Genomic DNA, 18,093 nt, shown 5'->3' with positions numbered 1-18,093 from the left:
CATTCTGTACAATAACAAGGTGTGGTAAAAGTTTTTCTAGGTGTGTCCTTCTCACTCTGAGCCCCTCAACATGTCTCAGCACAGCTCTGTCCGTATTTAGGGGGAAGAAGCAGTCTCCGGTTTGGATCGTTCTCCTTCAGTTTCACGAAAACTGGGAGAGATTTTGGAAGACTGATTTGGAAGGCTCTTATTAATCTACCATTTAAACTATTGACAATTGAGTATTTGACATTGCCCAAATGCACCTGTCGTTCATTTATATTTTGTACGACCTCCCTGTTTTTTTATGGAAAGTACACGTGTGTTGTTGTACAGGCTCCCGCACCATATTCGAGATTAAACTAATTTCTGCACAGCAACGTCTTTAACAGGTCTACTAATTGCCCACTAAGTCTCGCGCTGGGCTCTGCGGAAAAGTACAGTGTACCGTTCGGAGCGGTCAGAGGGCAGGTGTAATTATGAGGATTCATAAGCCCCCCCCCCCCCCCCCCCCCCCCCTTGACACCCTTCCAGATCCACAGTGCTCGCAACAGGTCTCCCTCTGTTTTCCCACACAAAGACAACTTTGTGAGCCCGTAAAAAAAGAAGACCGAGGCTTCCCCATAACAATCATTCGAAATAGCCGCCTTTATTTATTTAATAAGCGTTCGGAGAGGAATGGCGTTTTGGATTAGCACCCTATGATCTGTGGACAAAATGTTTCGGACAGTGCTTCAACACGCAAAGAAACACCCTGGAGTAAGTATTCATTAAACAAAAGTTTTAATTCATTAGATTTGTTCATTTTAAAGGCGTTTAAACGCACAGTAGCCTACACCAAGGCCATTTAATTGTGAATTCGTTTGGCATAAATCATTTTGTTTTGCATTTGAAAATCATTTTATGGAGCATTTTCTATAAATTGCCTAGAGCTTAACAAAACCTTTGTTTTTATTTTTGACCCAATGGTGCTTAATGCTTCATGTCCTTAATAATGTTTAATTGTGCTTACATCCGTAGGTTCACTATCATTATGCGCTTTCTTTCAGCTGGTTAGCATAACTTTCAACGGGTCAGAATTTAAATATCGACCAAAATGTGTTCAAGAACGTAGCTGCTGCATTCGTTTGTCGATGTTATTAAGCAGTTGCGTGATATTGTGAGGATTTGTACCGTATAATTATATGCATTATTAGGCTATGTTGCGTGCTTAACGGTAGCCCAACAATGATAATGTCATGACACGTCTTACGCATTCAAACAAATAGACTACAAAAGGCAATACAGGCGAGAAAAGAACATTTTCAACGTTCTCAAATCTTCTAAAAATTAAATTAACAAGCATATGAACCGAGGATGTTCGCTCATATATCGAAACCGCATTGCAATAAAGATGAAGTTAAAACCCCATATAACTTCTGCCTGGGTTGGCTTGGCACCAACTCACGCAGAGACTGAAGTTCAGCGAGTTTAACAGAGACGATAAACCAGGGACACAAACAAACTGTCATGCGTGAGCAAAACCACCTGAAAAGACAAATACAACTCAATACAAACTATGTAGAAAAGCAGCCAGAGGATGGCGTCACGTTTGGACAGATCCTCTTTCTTTATGATGTTGTACTGGGCTATTTACCACTGCAGTAGCTATGCGAAAATATGCTAATAAACCTACTATTTTTCATACGCCAAACTTCCCAGTGAGCAAAAGGCGGAGTCTAGATGTCAAGACTGGTGGAAATCGTGGTATATAGCACATGCTATCCGAATAGCTATAGGCTGGCTACGTCTTATTCGGCTAGAACTCTCACTTTTCAACCAAACGTGGCCAGGGTTTCACCTGAACGCCTAGAGGGCGTTTCACTGGCTTTTCACCAAAAAAAGTTTGGCCTGAGCTACTGGTGTTATCGGTCTTTTAAAGTCTTGTTCAGCCCTAAATACCCTGCTATTCATTTTGCAGGCAGATGGGGATAGAAGTGGGTGTTGAACGTGATCTTGTAAATTAAAAGCGGGAGGAATCGAGGTCGCGGAGAAAAGAGGCCGGCGAAATAATCTCTCATCTCCTTCTGGGAACGGTGACGCACCCCAGCATGTCTGTCGATGAGTGATAAATGCTTCCTTTTCTGAGAATAAAAATCGCCTTCATAAACACGGGCACTTGAGTGGCTTACAGATTTAAATGCATTTATCTTAAAAGAGCGGATACTGTTGTGAGTAATGAATACATGTAGGCTACATTAGGCAAAATCACTCAAAAATAGAGTAGGGTAGGCATAAACTGTAAAGACCACAGCACAATACATAGCTTGGATAATATTTAAGCTATTTGGGCTCAAAAATAAATATAGACTCACCGAGCACTTTATTAGGAACATTTATTCTTTATTACACCTACCTAGCCTATTTATGTGATTATCTGTACACTATACAAATGCAAATTGTGTGGCAGCAGTGCAATGCATACAATCATGTAGATACGGGTCAGGAGCTTCAGTTAATGTTCACATCAACCATCAGACTGGGGGGAAATGTGATTTGAGTGACTTTGACCATGGAATGATTGTTGGGTGGTTTGAGTATTTCAGAAACTGCTAATCTCCTGGGATTTTCACGTACACTAGTCTCTAGAGTTTGCAAAGAATAGTGCAAAATAAATAAAACAATAAAAAAAAAATGAGTGAGCAGCAGTTCTGCAGACAGAAATGCCTTGTTAATGAGCGATATCAGAGGAGAATGGCCAGACTGGTCAAAGCTGACAGGAAGGTGACAGTAATGCAAATAACCACACATTACAACAGTGGTATGCAGAAGAGCATCTCTGAACACACAACATATCATAACTCTAAGTGGATAGGGTACAGCAGTATAAGTCTAAAAAATAAGTCTAATAAATACCGAATAAAGTGCTCACTGAGTGTAACTTAGGACGTAGGACTACTGATATGTTATTTAATATTACTTGGTATTTTCAAAGCCAAACCTAAGCAGAGTCATATACTTCAATAAAGACAGCGTTTCCTTGTGCATCACTAAACTGGCAGCCTAGCATAGAATGGACAATTATTTGTCGAGACAACGAGAATTTCAAATGCAAGTAGGCGTATCGCGGAATTATCATAAAATTCCCAAATAATGGCTTGCCGTACACTATACAAATACCAATTAATGTCCTAAAATGTTTTTCACTTTACAACATGAGGGAATATACAAATTTGGTGTGGTGTAGCTTACTCACCATAGTCTACATTACATTTACAGCAGGGTCGGGATACATGAAGATCGTTGATCTAGAATCTCGAAAACGTTTTATCTCATGATGGATTCGCAAACGATATGCAGACAGCGAGTTATGCTGAAACGTAATAGCGAGTTATGAGACCTGATTTCTCTAAAAAATCAAATAAACTGAGAAATCACAGAATTGTCTGAGGAGTTTTCTTTACAAATGCAGAACCATTTTATTGTATCTGTGTCTAAAAATATCCTCCCTGAAATCGTGTGACCCAATGATCTGCTTAAAGATCATATCAAATCGTGCAGGTACGGAACCACTGTTCTGCTTATTAGAATTGTCATGTCCCTGCATAGGCCATACTGGATAATTAAAGTGATGTGCGGCCCAGCGACTAACTAGATAGCGATTTCTTATGAAATAAAGTACAGACTCTCACACATAAAGTAAATACACTCGGTGGTGGGCGTTTTTATTTCATCAACAGATACAAACCTGTGTAGCTCCCGCTGCCAGACACACAGTAACCTTTTCTCGCCTCTTTATATACCAGCCTCCTTTACCAATCAGAAAGCAGTATTTACACGCGACTGTACCAACCACCTTTTTAATGTCCAATCCTAACATGGGGTTAGTTCACCACAGAATTAATGAGCTATAAACAGATTGGTTTGCTTCCACATACTGGGCCTTCTGAAGTTCAGTAGTTGGCCTGGGCTGTCCTTTTTGGGCTCTCTGTAGTATGGTATACACTCAGTGGGCTATTCATATTTAAGTTCTCTGTAGTATGGTATACACTCAGTGGGCTATTCATATTTAAGTTCTCTGTAGTATGGTATACACTCAGCGGGCTATTCGTGTTTGGGTTCTCTGTAGTATGGTATACACTCAGCGGGCTATTTGTGTTTGGGTTCTCTGTAGTATGGTATACACTCAGTGGGCTATTCATATTTAAGTTCTCTGTAGTATGGTATACACTCAGTGGGCTATTCGTGTTTGGGTTCTCTGTAGTATGGTATACACTCAGTGGGCTATTCGTGTTTGGGTTCTCTGTAGTATGGTATACACTCAGCGGGCTATTTGTGTTTGGGTTCTCTGTAGTATGGTATACACTCTGAGCTATTCATATTTAAATTCTCTGTAGTACACAAGCACAAAACACATAGGGCCTCACCACATGATGCTTTGGTCATGATGTGACTGTAGAACCATTAGATGAATGACAAAATGACAGCCCCTGCCCCCCAAAAAAACAAAACATAAAAACCAAAACATAATATAAAATAGGGCCATTCAGGACAGCAATGCTCACCTTTTCCGTACACTGAAGTGTACCTACTGCTTAGAACAGAGAAACCAAGTGCAACCAGGAAGTAGGCAGAACAGAGGTTTTATTTTGTGGCCCAGACAAGCAGAGTTCCATCGCCAGCAAACAATCACAGTGGAGACAGGCAACGGCGTGGTTATGGTCATACGCACACAGTTCATACACAGAGAAGGTACCAAATTGGAGTTAAGGAATCAGAAGTCTAAATGCACAGAAACAGGTCAAGGTTCACAGTAGACAATCAGGTAAGCACTTGAAAGAATTCAGAAGACACAATCTAGCAAAGTAATGTTGCGGACATACGAGTATATATATACACAAGTAGCTAAAGTGAAATGACTAACAGTCAGTAACAAATTAATGGAGTGAGAGAGCTACAGAACGGGAGTCCAGACAACAAAACATGACATGCATGACATGAAACAGGCAACGTTAAACAGTGAGCTACACAGGATGTGACAAGATAGTATCAAGCACCGTATCAAGCCTGGTCTTAAACCCCCAGTGTTTCTGCCTCCTGTCCTGGCAAGCAGTGACCAGTCTCTGTGTGAAAAAATACTTCCTAATGTCTGTGCAAAAATTCTCATTTGTCAATTTCCATTTTTGTCCCCTCATTCGGCTAACAATCTGAATAATCTCACATAGTTCACTTTGTTAATCAATTTAATGAATACATTTTAAGGCCTAATACATTTTAGAATACTGTTGCAATGCGGTTGATATGGCACAAGCAGGAATTCACTGAAAATCTGTCCAAGGGAGAAAGCCTTCACTGCATGAAAATGTGGATAAAAAAGCTTTTAAAAACAAGTTGGCCACATAAACGAGCTGTACAGGAGGGCTTTCCGAGCGTGCGGTGCGAGATGCCACAGAGTGTCTCGGTAAAGGGGTTAAGTCGCAATTAAGCTGTCAAACTCTGCAGCGAGAGTGAAGCCAAGCAAAGAAAGCCGCCTTACAGACTGGAGATTCACTACAATACCACTTTCAGCTCTTTCTGGAGATTCACTACAATACCACTTACAGCTCTTTCTGCATAGTCTGCATTATGCAGCCACAATAACAGAAAGACACATCGCAGGCCCGCATTTCTAATGTACGTTGAGCAGTAACTCAAACTATTTGTTTTCGGAAACTGAACATTGTTACTTGTTTAAAAAAAAAAATAGATACCAGCTAATTACACAGTGACTGAGTCTGGAGTGTGTGATTACACAGTGACTGTGAGTCTGGAGTGTGTGACATTCAGTGAAGAAGAACACCTCTCAATTTCCTCACTTCTTTTGAGTTTTACAAACCATCTTTTTTAGAAAAACCTCTTCTCCGTTGGAAAGAGAGACAATTCCCTGAAGCTGTTCAGTATGAAAAGTTGAGAAGGTTGGTTGGACAGGTCTGGGCAGAAATATATGATTTTGTTTGTCCTAGTGAGAGGGGGCCCTCTTTGCCCGAAAGGCAAATTTTAGCCCATCTTTTAAACCAGAACGGCAATAAATGTCAACGCAGAACCATATAGAAAAGTTAGAAACAGCAATAAAAATGCATCTGAAGAAGTTTATTTGACGGTGCAAGCTTTGCACTTTTTTGTTTGCATTTCTCCATGGTGTAGAATAACATTGTGGAAAGGAACAAAATTACATTTATTTTTAGAAATACAAATGCAACTTCATTGAATTTGTATGCCTGCTACTAAGTGCTTATTTACTGTAACATCCAGATTGTTCTTTCATTCAGCCTCCTTCATTTCATTAGGCATGCCAGAGATCTTACTGAAAATTGAGTCAGTGAAAAATATACCCACATTATGGACATATCTATAATGCATGATTACTCTACTTTTCATAAGATAAAATTTACAATCATAAAACATTTGACCTGGATGAATTCAGGTTTATCGCAGTTGAATCAAAATAATACAATGAATGACATCAAGGCAGACATCAAAAAGCAGGTCATGTTTTTTCATCCAATTTTAAATAAAAAACAACACAAAACAGAATAAATTATTTGGACATAAGTATGTGTAATGTGGGGTACTTATAACAAACAGGTCAATATTCAAAATGATTTGACGAATCACCATTATCCAATCAATTCAGCTTGTTGGTATTTACCAAGTGGATCAATTTTTCCAGGGAACAAATTCAATATCTCTAAGGTATGTGTCCTCCATTTTGCTGCTGATGATGCTCACATACAGAGCGGTATAGACATCCTAAGATCACTTAATTCTGCCTGGGATATCATAATCCACTGAGCAAGAAGTGTTAAGCAGGTGTCCCTGATCAAAAATTACACACGTGCCAATCACAAGCATCCGATGGATTCAGCTCATGTTCACACCTGCCCTATTTTGACATTAGTTTATTGACACAATTGTCAATTGTTTTTGGAATAGGCTCATAAGTAGTAGTACACTACATGTTGCTCTGCGCCAGTAAATTCTAAAGCCATCCTTGTGAGACATGCCACACTGTCTTATAAGGCTACAGTGGGCATGAGTTTGCCCAGTAAGGCACACCATGGTATCGTATAAGGCTACAGTAGGCATGAGTTTGCCCAGTAAGGCACACCATGGTATCGTATAAGGCTACAGTGGGCATGAGTTTGCCCAGTAAGGCACACCATGGTATCGTATAAGGCTACAGTGGGCATGAGTTTGCCCAGTAAGGCACACCATGGTATCGTATAAGGCTGCAGTAGGCATGAGTTTGCCCAGTAAGGCACACCATGGTATCGTATAAGGCTGCAGTGGGCATGAGTTTGCCCAGTAAGGCACACCATGGTATCGTATAAGGCTGCAGTAGGCATGAGTTTGCCCAGTAAGGCACACCATGGTATCGTATAAGGCTACAGTAGGCATGAGTTTGCCCAGTAAGGCACACCATGGTATCGTATAAGGCTGCAGTGGGCATGAGTTTGCCCAGTAAGGCACACCATGGTATCGTATAAGGCTGCAGTGGGCATGAGTTTGCCCAGTAAGGCACACCATGGTATCGTATAAGGCTGCAGTAGGCATGAGTTTGCCCAGTAAGGCACACCATGGTATCGTATAAGGCTGCAGTGGGCATGAGTTTGCCCGGTAAGGCACACCATGGTATCGTATAAGGCTGCAGTGGGCATGAGTTTGCCCAGTAAGGCACACCATGGTATCGTATAAGGCTACAGTGGGCATGAGTTTGCCCAGTAAGGCACACCATGGTATCGTATAAGGCTACAGTGGGCATGAGTTTGCCCAGTAAGGCACACCATGGTATCGTATAAGGCTACAGTGGGCATGAGTTTGCCCAGTAAGGCACACCATGGTATCGTATAAGGCTACAGTGGGCATGAGTTTGCCCAGTAAGGCACACCATGGTATCGTATAAGGCTGCATTGGGCATGAGTTTGCCCGGTAAGGCACACCATGGTATCGTATAAGGCTACAGTGGGCATGAGTTTGCCCAGTAAGGCACACCATGGTATCGTATAAGGCTGCAGTGGGCATGAGTTTGCCCAGTAAGGCACACCATGGTATCGTATAAGGCTGCAGTGGGCATGAGTTTGCCCAGTAAGGCACACCATGGTATCGTATAAGGCTGCAGTGGGCATGAGTTTGCCCAGTAAGGCACACCGTGTTTTAGGGCATCTTATGTCCTCACAGACACTGCGGCTTGGAATTCAGGAAACAGAGTTTGACATTTTCATGCTGGATTTTATGAACCTGCATACAATTAAACATTGGTCCTACAATCAAAATAGCATGTATTTATGTATATCATTGTATACATAGTATGTACGCTCAGTGACCACTTTATTACATAGGCCTGTATGTGTTACAGTTATGGGGCGACATGGCTCAGGCAATAAGAGCAGTCGCCTGGCAGTCGGAGGGTTGCCGGTTCGATCCCCCGCCCAGGCTGTGTCGAAGTGTCCCTGAGCAAGACACCTAACCCCCAAATGCTCCTGACGAGCTGATTGGCGCCTTGCATGGCAGCCAATTGCGGTTGGTGTGAGTGTGTGTATGAATGGGTGAATGAGAAGCATCAATTGTACAGCGCTTTGGATAAAGGCGCTATATAAATGCCAACCATTTACCATTTATACACTAAAATTGAATTCTTAGACAAAAGCATCAAAACCTCAACTTTTGTAACCATGGCAATTCTGCAACACACTTCTTGCAAAACACGAAACAATGTTTCATGAATGAAATCTCTTGCAATCATTAGGAAAACACACCTGATTTGGCAACACCCACACACACGTGAAAACATGTATGCACTAATTGAACACCAATCAGTCTGAGCCTTAGCACTAAAAATAGACCTCAGGTAAGGTCACCTCTTTTGTGAGAACTTTGCAAGATAGAGAGGATTTGGAGGAGGACGAAGACAAGAATAGAGAAGGGGACCAGGCAATAGATGGAGATGTATTTCTGACGATATTATGGCCACTTTGGTGGACCATGTCATGAATCATGATGAGGGAGGCTAGGCAGAGAGTCCAGCCCAACCTGAGTCACTACACAGTAGCATCCACAATACAGATATTTACACTGGAGAACAGGTGTGCCTTCAACTTTCTACACTAGACTGCACTTATGCAAGTCTTGCACATCATTCTGCATCAAAGCACAATACAATGTAGTCCTACAATATCTCAGATCACACAACATTCCATAATATGAACCGTGTCAATATGCCGACACTCTGCCCCATATTGCGTCAACACCAACTTACACATGAAACTGTGAGGGAGCAGGGGCGGGAGACCAAGAGCGACCGGGAAGGGATCACAAAGTTACCAACAATAAGTTGGATAACCACTAAAATAGATGAGGAAAACAGAAAAAGGGAATAAAACTGGCAACCGAAAATGTGACTAGAACTAAAATGGTCAAGAAAACAGCCTTCAAAACAGAGGCGGAACCAAGAAACAAAACTAGGGAAGGTTCTCAGGAGCTAACCAACCCAAAGGAAAACACAAAATAGGACCCTAAACTTATCTATTTCTAATTTCTAACAATAAAATTCAGTCTTGGAACACTCTCTCTCTGTGTCTACCTTTAGACCTCAATACCGGCTTTGTGCATGTGTCAAACTGAAACACCAAAGCTCAGAGCAGTGCCAGGAAGAGACTTAAATAGTACTCCAAGCAGCTGACTGCAATCGGCCATGATTACAACAGCATTCCACATGTGGGAAGCAATCTCACCTGCTGAGCTAAGCCGGCAAGCCCTCTAGAGGTCTAGAGCGGTAAATTCAGGAATTTCCAGAAGGCGACAGTGAAAACCATGACAGGACCCCCCCCTTAAGGAGCGACCCGAGACGATCCATCAGAACCCTGTCTACGGAAATTGTTGATGAGCTCCGGATCCAGAATGTCCCTGGATGGAACCCAACAGCGTTCCTCTGGTCCACAGCCTTCCCAGTCGACGAGGTACTGAACCCCCCTGCCAACTTGCCGACTGGCCAGAATGCGGCGCACGGTGTATGCTGGCTGGCCACCCACGATCCGAGGGGGCGGTGGTGATGTCTCCCTGACGGCGCCAAAACACTGGTGAGCACTGGCTTGAGTCGAGACACATGGAAGGTAGGGTGCATTCTCATGGTGCGTGGTAGCTGAAGACGAACCATGACCGGGTTGATCCGGTGTGTGATCTTAAAGGGCCCAATATATCGGGCGTCGAGCTTCTGGGTCTCTACCCGCAACGGCAAGTCTTTGGTAGCTAGCCACACCCGTTGCCCAACTGGGTAGGAAGGTGCTGGGCGGCGATGTTGACCCACCAGTGCCTTCTGGTGGGCAGACGCACGCAGAAGAGCCGCTTGGGCTCTCCTCCAGGTGGCCCTACAACGCCGGACGAAATACGTGGCAGATGGCACCCCAGCATCTCTCTCATGTTCGGGGAACAGTGGCGGTTGGTACCCAAACTGGGCCTTGAACAGAGAAAGACCTGAGGAAGCGTTGTGCAGGGGGTTGTGCGCATACTTTGCCCAGGCGAGCTGACGGCTCCAGGAGGAGGGATTGGCAGAGACCAGGCACCGAAGCGTGTTCTCCAAGGACTGGTTAGTACGTTCAGCCTGGCCATTGGTCTCTGGATGGAACCCAGAAGAGAGGCTCGCCGTAGCACCAAGGAGGGCACAAAAAGCACGCCCAAACCATGCCGTAAACTGGGGACCACGATCAGACACTACGTCTATTGGGAGGCCATGTATCCGAAAAACATTGTCCACCACCAGTCGGGCAGTCTCGGGAGCGGCCGGTAGCTTCGGAAGGGGAATAAAGTGGGCCACCTTGGAAAAACGATCCACAATCACCAGGATTACCGTGTGTCTGTCTGATATTGGCAGACCAGTCACAAAATCCATGGCAATGTGGCTCCAAGGACGGCTAAGGACGGGCAAGGGTCTGAGAAGACCGGGTGGGGACTGGTGTGACCCCTTGTTGCGAGCGCACACTGCACAAGCCGAAACAAACTTCCGCACATCTTTGTTCATCCCCGGCACCAGAACCGCCTGCTCAGGAACTCCTGGGTACGATGGACCCCCGGATGCCCGGTCATCTGGGACGAATGACCCCACTGAAGCACCTGAGTCCGTGTCTTACTGGGGACGAACAGACGACCCGGAGGGTCACCCCCCGGACCTGGCTCCCGACGTTGTGCCTCCCGTTACAACGGTCTCTATACCCCATGACACTGGAGCCATAATTTGGGTGGTTCAGACAATCGGTGCAGGATGACGGTCCTCCTCTGACCCATCATATAGCCGGGAGAGAGCGTCCGGTTTCAGGTTTTTAGAGCCTGGACGGAAGGTCAGAAGGAAGTTGAATCTCGAGAAGAATAGCGACCACCGAGCCTGTCTCGAATTCTTCCTCTGAGCACCCTGGATGTATTCTAAGTTTTTATGGTCTGTCCAGACCATGAATGGGTGCTCAGCCCCCTCTAACCAGTGTGGCCACTCCTCCAGTGCCAGCTTAACCACCAGCAGTTTTCTGTCCCCCACGTGATAATTCCTCTCGGCTGGTGAAAGTGCCCGGGAAAAATACACACACGGATGTACTTTCCCATCAAGAGGTGACCGCTGTGACAGAACAGCTCCTGCCCCCTGTTCCGAGGCATCGACCTCCACAATAAAGGGGAGGGAGGGGTTAGGGGTGATTAAAATAGGTTCAGAGGAGAAGCGCTTCTTCAGCTCGGTAAAAGCTGCTTGGGCTTTTGGATTCCACTGGAACCGAGAAGGTGTGTTTCAGGTGAGTGCAGTGATGGGAGCCACTACAGCGCTGAAGTTGCGAATGAATCTGCGGTAAAAATGAGCAAACCCCAAAAACCGTTGCACCTGCTTCACTGTGCCAGGGGTGGGCCAGTCCCTGACTGCCGCCACCCTCATGGGGTCCATTCTGAGCTGCCCCTCAGATATGATGAACCCCAGAAAGGAGACGAATGTGGTGTGGAACACGCACTTCTCTGCCTTCACAAATAGGCGCGCATTCAGCAGGCACTTGAGGACTTGTTTTACGTGATTGACGTGCTCAGCATGAGATTTGGAGAAGATCAATATATCGTCTATATATACAAAATCAAACTTCTCCAACATCTCTCTGAGCACGTCATTTACAAGTGCCTGGAATACCGAGGGGGAGTTAGTGAGCCCGAACGGCATCACCAAGTACTCGTAGTGGCCGCTGTGGGTGTTAGTGGTCTTCCACTCATCCCCCTCCCGGATGTGTACCAGGTTGTAGGCATTACGGAGGTCTAGTTTTGAGAACACGGATGCCCCCTGCAGCCGTTCGAATGCATGAGCTCATCAGGGGAAGGGGATACCGGTTCTTTATGGTAATGCTGTTCAATCTCCGGTAATCAATACAGGGCCTTAGCCCTCCATCTTTTTTCCCCACAAAAAAGAAGCCGGTGATGTGGAAGGTCTAATAAACCCGTTGGCCAGTGCTTCCTTAATATACTCTTTCATAGCGGTGCTTTCAGGGATGGATAAAGAGTATAGAGAGCCCCTAGGAGTCACTGTACCCGGATATAAATTTATTGCACAGTCATATGGTCGATGGGGTGGTAAAACAGTGGCACGCTGTTTACTGAATCCCTCCGCTAAATCAGTGTATTTGTGGGGAACATTTGCTGGCAATGGGAAGGTGAGTGCTCCCACCACGCTCTCCCCCTCTTTTCCTGATGGAACTAAGGGTGTCACCTCCCCAAAAGGGTCAGAGTCGGAGAACTCCTCGCCGGACCAATTGTCCACCAAAGGTTCCCAGTCCACTAGCGAATCCCAGGACAAACTCTCCCTCTCCCCTTCAGATGGTGGCAGGGACCCCCCTGCCACCGAGTAATCAATGACAGTAATGCCCAAGAGTTGCTTTGACATACAAGAGGCAGACAATTTCACTAAACGAACAGAAGTGCGACGGGCTATAAATGCAGGTGGACTCCTCCTCTGGATCACCGCCTCAATCTTCCAAGTTACTGATGCGACGGTACAGGAACCGGGGAGGATGTTCTCAGGTGCCTCACGCTCGGGACTGGTGTTAAATTGTCGGGACAGGGCATCTAGCTTAACGTTCTTGGAACCTGGGCAGTAGGTGAGTGCGAAGTTGAATCTTCCGAAGAATAGTGCCCATCTAGCTTGGCGTGAGTTGAGTCTTTTTGCTGTTTCGAGGTACGCCAAGTTCTAGTGGTCTGTCCAGACGACAAAAGGTTTCTCGGATCTTTCCAGCCAATGCCTCCACTACTCTAGTGCCAGTTTGACAGCGAGGAGTTTCTCTTCGCTGGTGAAAGCTTTTTGGAGAAGAAAGCGCATGGGTGTAACCGGTTGTCGGAGGCAGAGACTTGTGACAGCACGGCTCCCACCCCAGTGTCGGACGCATCCGTCTCTACAACAAACTGGCGGGTGGGGTCAGGGTGCACCAGGATAGGAGCGGAGGAGAATAGTCTCTTGATCTTGGTAAATGCCCCCTCCGCTTCGGGACCCCAACAGAATGGCATGGCAGTGGATGTAAGCTTGGTGAGGGGGGAGACAACCTGACTGTAGGACCGGATGAATCTTCTGTAAAAGTTGACGAATCCCAAGAAGCGTTGGAGGTGTTTTCGAGAGACAGGCATGGGCCAGTTAGTGACGGCCTGAACCTTCTTGGGATCCGCCCTGATCTGTCCCTTTTCCAAAATGAAGCCAAGGAACTCGACGCTGTCAGTGTGAAAGACACACTTCTCCGCCTTGACGAACAGTTTGTTCTCCAACAGTCTCTGGAGATCCAAGGTCCATGGGTTCGGCTCCTTCGGCTAGCTTCTCCTCCGGTCGGGGACTTGACCCTCGCCTCGGGTAAGCGTGGGTGGGTGGGACCTGTCTCTCAGTCTGGCGTTGTCTGGCACGGTTGTCCAAACGGATGGCGGCACGGACGAGTGGGTCGAACTGAATGATGGGTTTGAGACGTGCCAACTCGTCCTGGAGTGCCTCACTCAGGCTGGCCAGGAACAGGTTTGCCAGAGCCGTATCATTCCAGTTGGTGGCTGCCGCGAGAGTGCGGAAGTCAATGGAATGGTCCGCCGCAGTCTTCCTGCCTTGGCGAAGGGCGATCAGAGGCTGGGATGGCTCTTGGTCACTGGATGCATGCTGGAAGACCTTGCAGATCTCCTCGGCGAAGTCCGGGTACCGGGGAGGGAATGAACCCCCGGACCAAACAGCTGTCGCCCAGTCCAAGGCTCTCCCCTTCAGTAATCCCATCACGTAGCCGATCCGGTGGTCATCGCTGTTGTAGGTCTGAGGTTGCTGCCGGAACACAAAGTCGCACTGGAGCAGGAACGCCTTGCATCTCTCCGGTTCTCCGCCGAACCTCTCCGGGGGGGGGTTGTTGTGGCTCCCAGAATTGCCAGGTTCCCATGGGGTTGGAAGTTGGAGGTGCAGGCGGGTTGGCAGGTTCTTCCAGTGGGTGTGGCTGATACGCGATGGCGAGTCCCCTCATCTCCGCACACAGCTCTCTAATCTCCAGACGAAGTTCGGAGATTCCTTGAGAGTGTTGCTGGATGATGGCACCTTGTTCCTGGAGGGCGTAGAACATGGCGGTTGAGTCAGCCGGGTCCATGTTGGCGAAATTGTTCTGAGACGGGTGCGTGGGGGTTGGACCCAAAATGCACAACTCAGAAACAGTAGTGAAATAAAGTCCCATCAGGGCTTTATTCGGGACGAATCCCAGGAGCGTAGTCAAAACAAGCAAAGTCCATACACGTAGATCCATCCAAACAAACAATAAACAAACAAAAAGCACGGTGCAGAGGGAAGAGGCAAACTCGTAGTCGGTAGACGTGCAGGGAGGTCCGGTAGCAGGAGGGCTGTCAGCGGGGCAGAAGTACAGGCGGACGGCAGGCAGGGTCGTAGTCGAGGGCGATGCGGAAGTCGAAACCATAAAACAATCAGCGAGGCAAAGGTACAAAAACGGTAGGTGAGGACGTGGTCAAAAACAAACGATGGTCAACAAAACAGAAATCAATAAACAATGGTCGGTAAGCAGGCTTGGATCTTAACGAGTAATCAATGGCAGTAATACTCAAGAGTTGCTTTGACATACAAGAGGCAGACAATTTCTCAACGAACAGAAGTGCGACTGGGCTATAAATGCAGGTGTAGACAGGTGTAGACAATTAGTTAGAGAGCAGCAAGGGAATGGAAAACAGGTGCGATGGATGACAAGTTAAACAAGGTAATTAGTAATCGTTAGTAATAAACCTATCCTGCCCTAGCATTAGTAAATTAGTAAATGACATGCACGAGAAACGTAAGGTAACATGAACCCATGATTAGTTTGTTAGTTTTACCCAATCCTGATCTAGCGTTAGTAGTTTTAGTAAATAGACAAATGGAAACAATTAGGGTGTGAGTGACAGAAAGAGAGAGAGAGAAAGCCGGAACGCAAGGTTTGCGGAAAGACATGTAAAAGTGTATGTTTAAACAACGACCAGTCAGCGTAACAATAAACATAAATCAAAACATCACACTAAACGAACTAAGACGATAACCACTCAACATAACAAGGTAAAATAATCGTAACGAAACATAACTAGACATGACAAGAAAATAAATTGTGACAAGAAACAAACTAAACAACATGACGAACCTAGACTAACATAATACATGATAAGACAATACGTGACTAAGACAAATGATAAAACATAAAAACAAGGCAAGACAGATCTGAAACTTGACACCCCCCTGATCAATCAAAAAACCAGCCTCCTCCTCCTCGCTATCAGTGGCAGTATCTAGCTTGGGGACGCTCCGGGGTGCTCGGTGATGGCTGCCCACAATGAGATGCACACTGGGGGCCCCACTGGAGGATAGCATCTCCTACCCTGCCCCAGTCGACCTGAGGCTTGTGTTGAACCAGCCACGAATGACCCAAGACTAGAGGTAAGGTAGGGGAGTGAATTAAAAAGAACTGGATACTTTCAGTGTGTTCGCCCAGCGCGATGTGCATGGTCAGAGGGACGGTTATCCTCTTTACTAGCCCGGTGCCCAATGGGCACCCGTCCAGGGCTGATATGTACCGAGGGTGTGTTAGAGAGTAGGATGGGATGCCCAGTGCCTTCGCCCACTGGGAATCTATGAAACACTCCAAGGCTCCGGAGTCCAAAAAGGCCTCAGTGTTCCTAGAAGCCTGCTTCCAGCTCAGCTGGACTGCCAGCAGGGTACGAGGAGAGTGGGTGTTGAGTCTCATTGTGCCCCCTCGTTTGCTCAGCGAGACCCCCCCGTTTTCCATCAGCCTAGAACACACCTAGCCTGTGCCGTGTGCCCTGTGATGACACCACTTTTCTTTAGCCCAGGGCTTGGGTTTTTTGTGCAGCCAAGACCCGTCCACCTGCATGGGTTCCTCATAGGTCATACAATACACTACGGAAACACAATACACTACGGAAATACAATACACTATGGAAATACAATACACAACGAAAATACAACACACTACGCAAATAAAATACACAACGGAAATACAATACACTAAGGAAATGCAACACACTACGCCAATAAAATACACTACGGAAATACAATACACTACGGAAATACAATACACAACGAAAATACAACACACTACGCAAATAAAATACACTATGGAAATACAATACACTACGGAAATGCAACACACTACGCCAATAAAATACACTACGGAAATACAATACACTACGGAAATACAATACACAATGGAAATACAATACACTACAGAAATGCAACACACTACGCCAATAAAATACACTACGGAAATAAAATACACTACGGAAATACAATACACTACGGAAATACAATACACTACGGAAATAAAATACACTACACAAATACAATACACTATGGAAATAAAAAACACCTGCTTAAAACTGTTTTTCATGATTTCAAGAAAAACAGTTTAATCATGAAAGCTGTTTTTCATGATTAAATATGCTTGAAACTGTATACACTTGCCTATAAACATTCAATCATTCATTAATTCATTCATTCATTCACTATCCTAACCCGCTTATCCAGTCCATCGCAGGGCACACACACACACACACACACACCACTCACTCACACACACACACTCACACACACACACACACACACACCATTCACTCACACACACACACACACACACACACCATTCACTCACACACACACACACCGTTCACTCACACACACACACACACTCACTCACACACTCACACACACCATTCACTCACACACACACACTCACACACACACACACACACACCATTCACTCACACACACACACGCACACCATTCACTCACACACACACACACTCACTCACACACTCACACACTCTCACACACACACACACCATTCACTCACACACACACACACTCGCTCACACACAGACACACACACACACACCATTCCCTCACACACACACACACACACACACACACACCATTCACTCACACACACACACACTCACTCACACACATACACACACACACACCATTCACTCACACACTCACACACACACACTATTCACTCACACACTCACACACACACACACACACACACACACGCACACACACACACACTCACTCACACACATACACACACACACACCATTCACTCACACACTCACACACACACACTATTCACTCACACACTCACACACACACACACACACGCACACACACCATTCACTCACACACTCTCACACACGCACACACTCACACACACACACACACACACACATACCATTCACTCACACACTCACACACACACCATTCACTCACACACAGACACACACACACACCATTCCCTCACACACACACACACACACACACCATTCACTCACACACACACTCACTCACGCACATACACACACACACCATTCACTCACACACTCACACACACACACACATACACACCATTCACTCACACACTCACACACACACTATTCACTCACACACTCACACACACACACACACACACACGCACACACACCATTCACTCACACACTCTCACACCACACACACACACACACACACCATTCACTCACACACTCACACACACACGCACCATTCACTCAAACACACACACACCATTCACTCAC

At 45.8% G+C, this 18,093-nt stretch overlaps 1 protein-coding gene across 1 annotated transcript in view; it reads left to right on the top strand.

The window, feature by feature from the left end:
- Positions 1–518: 518 nt before the first annotated feature.
- LOC133110565 (cytochrome c oxidase subunit NDUFA4) overlaps positions 519–18,093 on the top strand; it is a 31,713-nt gene continuing 14,138 nt past the window's right edge. Inside the window, exon 1 of the mRNA XM_061220771.1 lies at positions 519–738. Coding sequence (XP_061076755.1) covers positions 697–738 — 42 coding nt within the window. The 5' untranslated portion in view covers positions 519–696. The remainder of the gene's footprint in view (positions 739–18,093) is intronic.

This window comes from Conger conger, chromosome 14 (assembly GCF_963514075.1).
Source record: "Conger conger chromosome 14, fConCon1.1, whole genome shotgun sequence".
Classification (NCBI taxonomy): Eukaryota; Metazoa; Chordata; class Actinopteri; order Anguilliformes; family Congridae; genus Conger; species Conger conger.
Note: the sequence above shows the minus strand (reverse complement) of the source record. Positions and strands in the feature narration are given on the sequence as shown.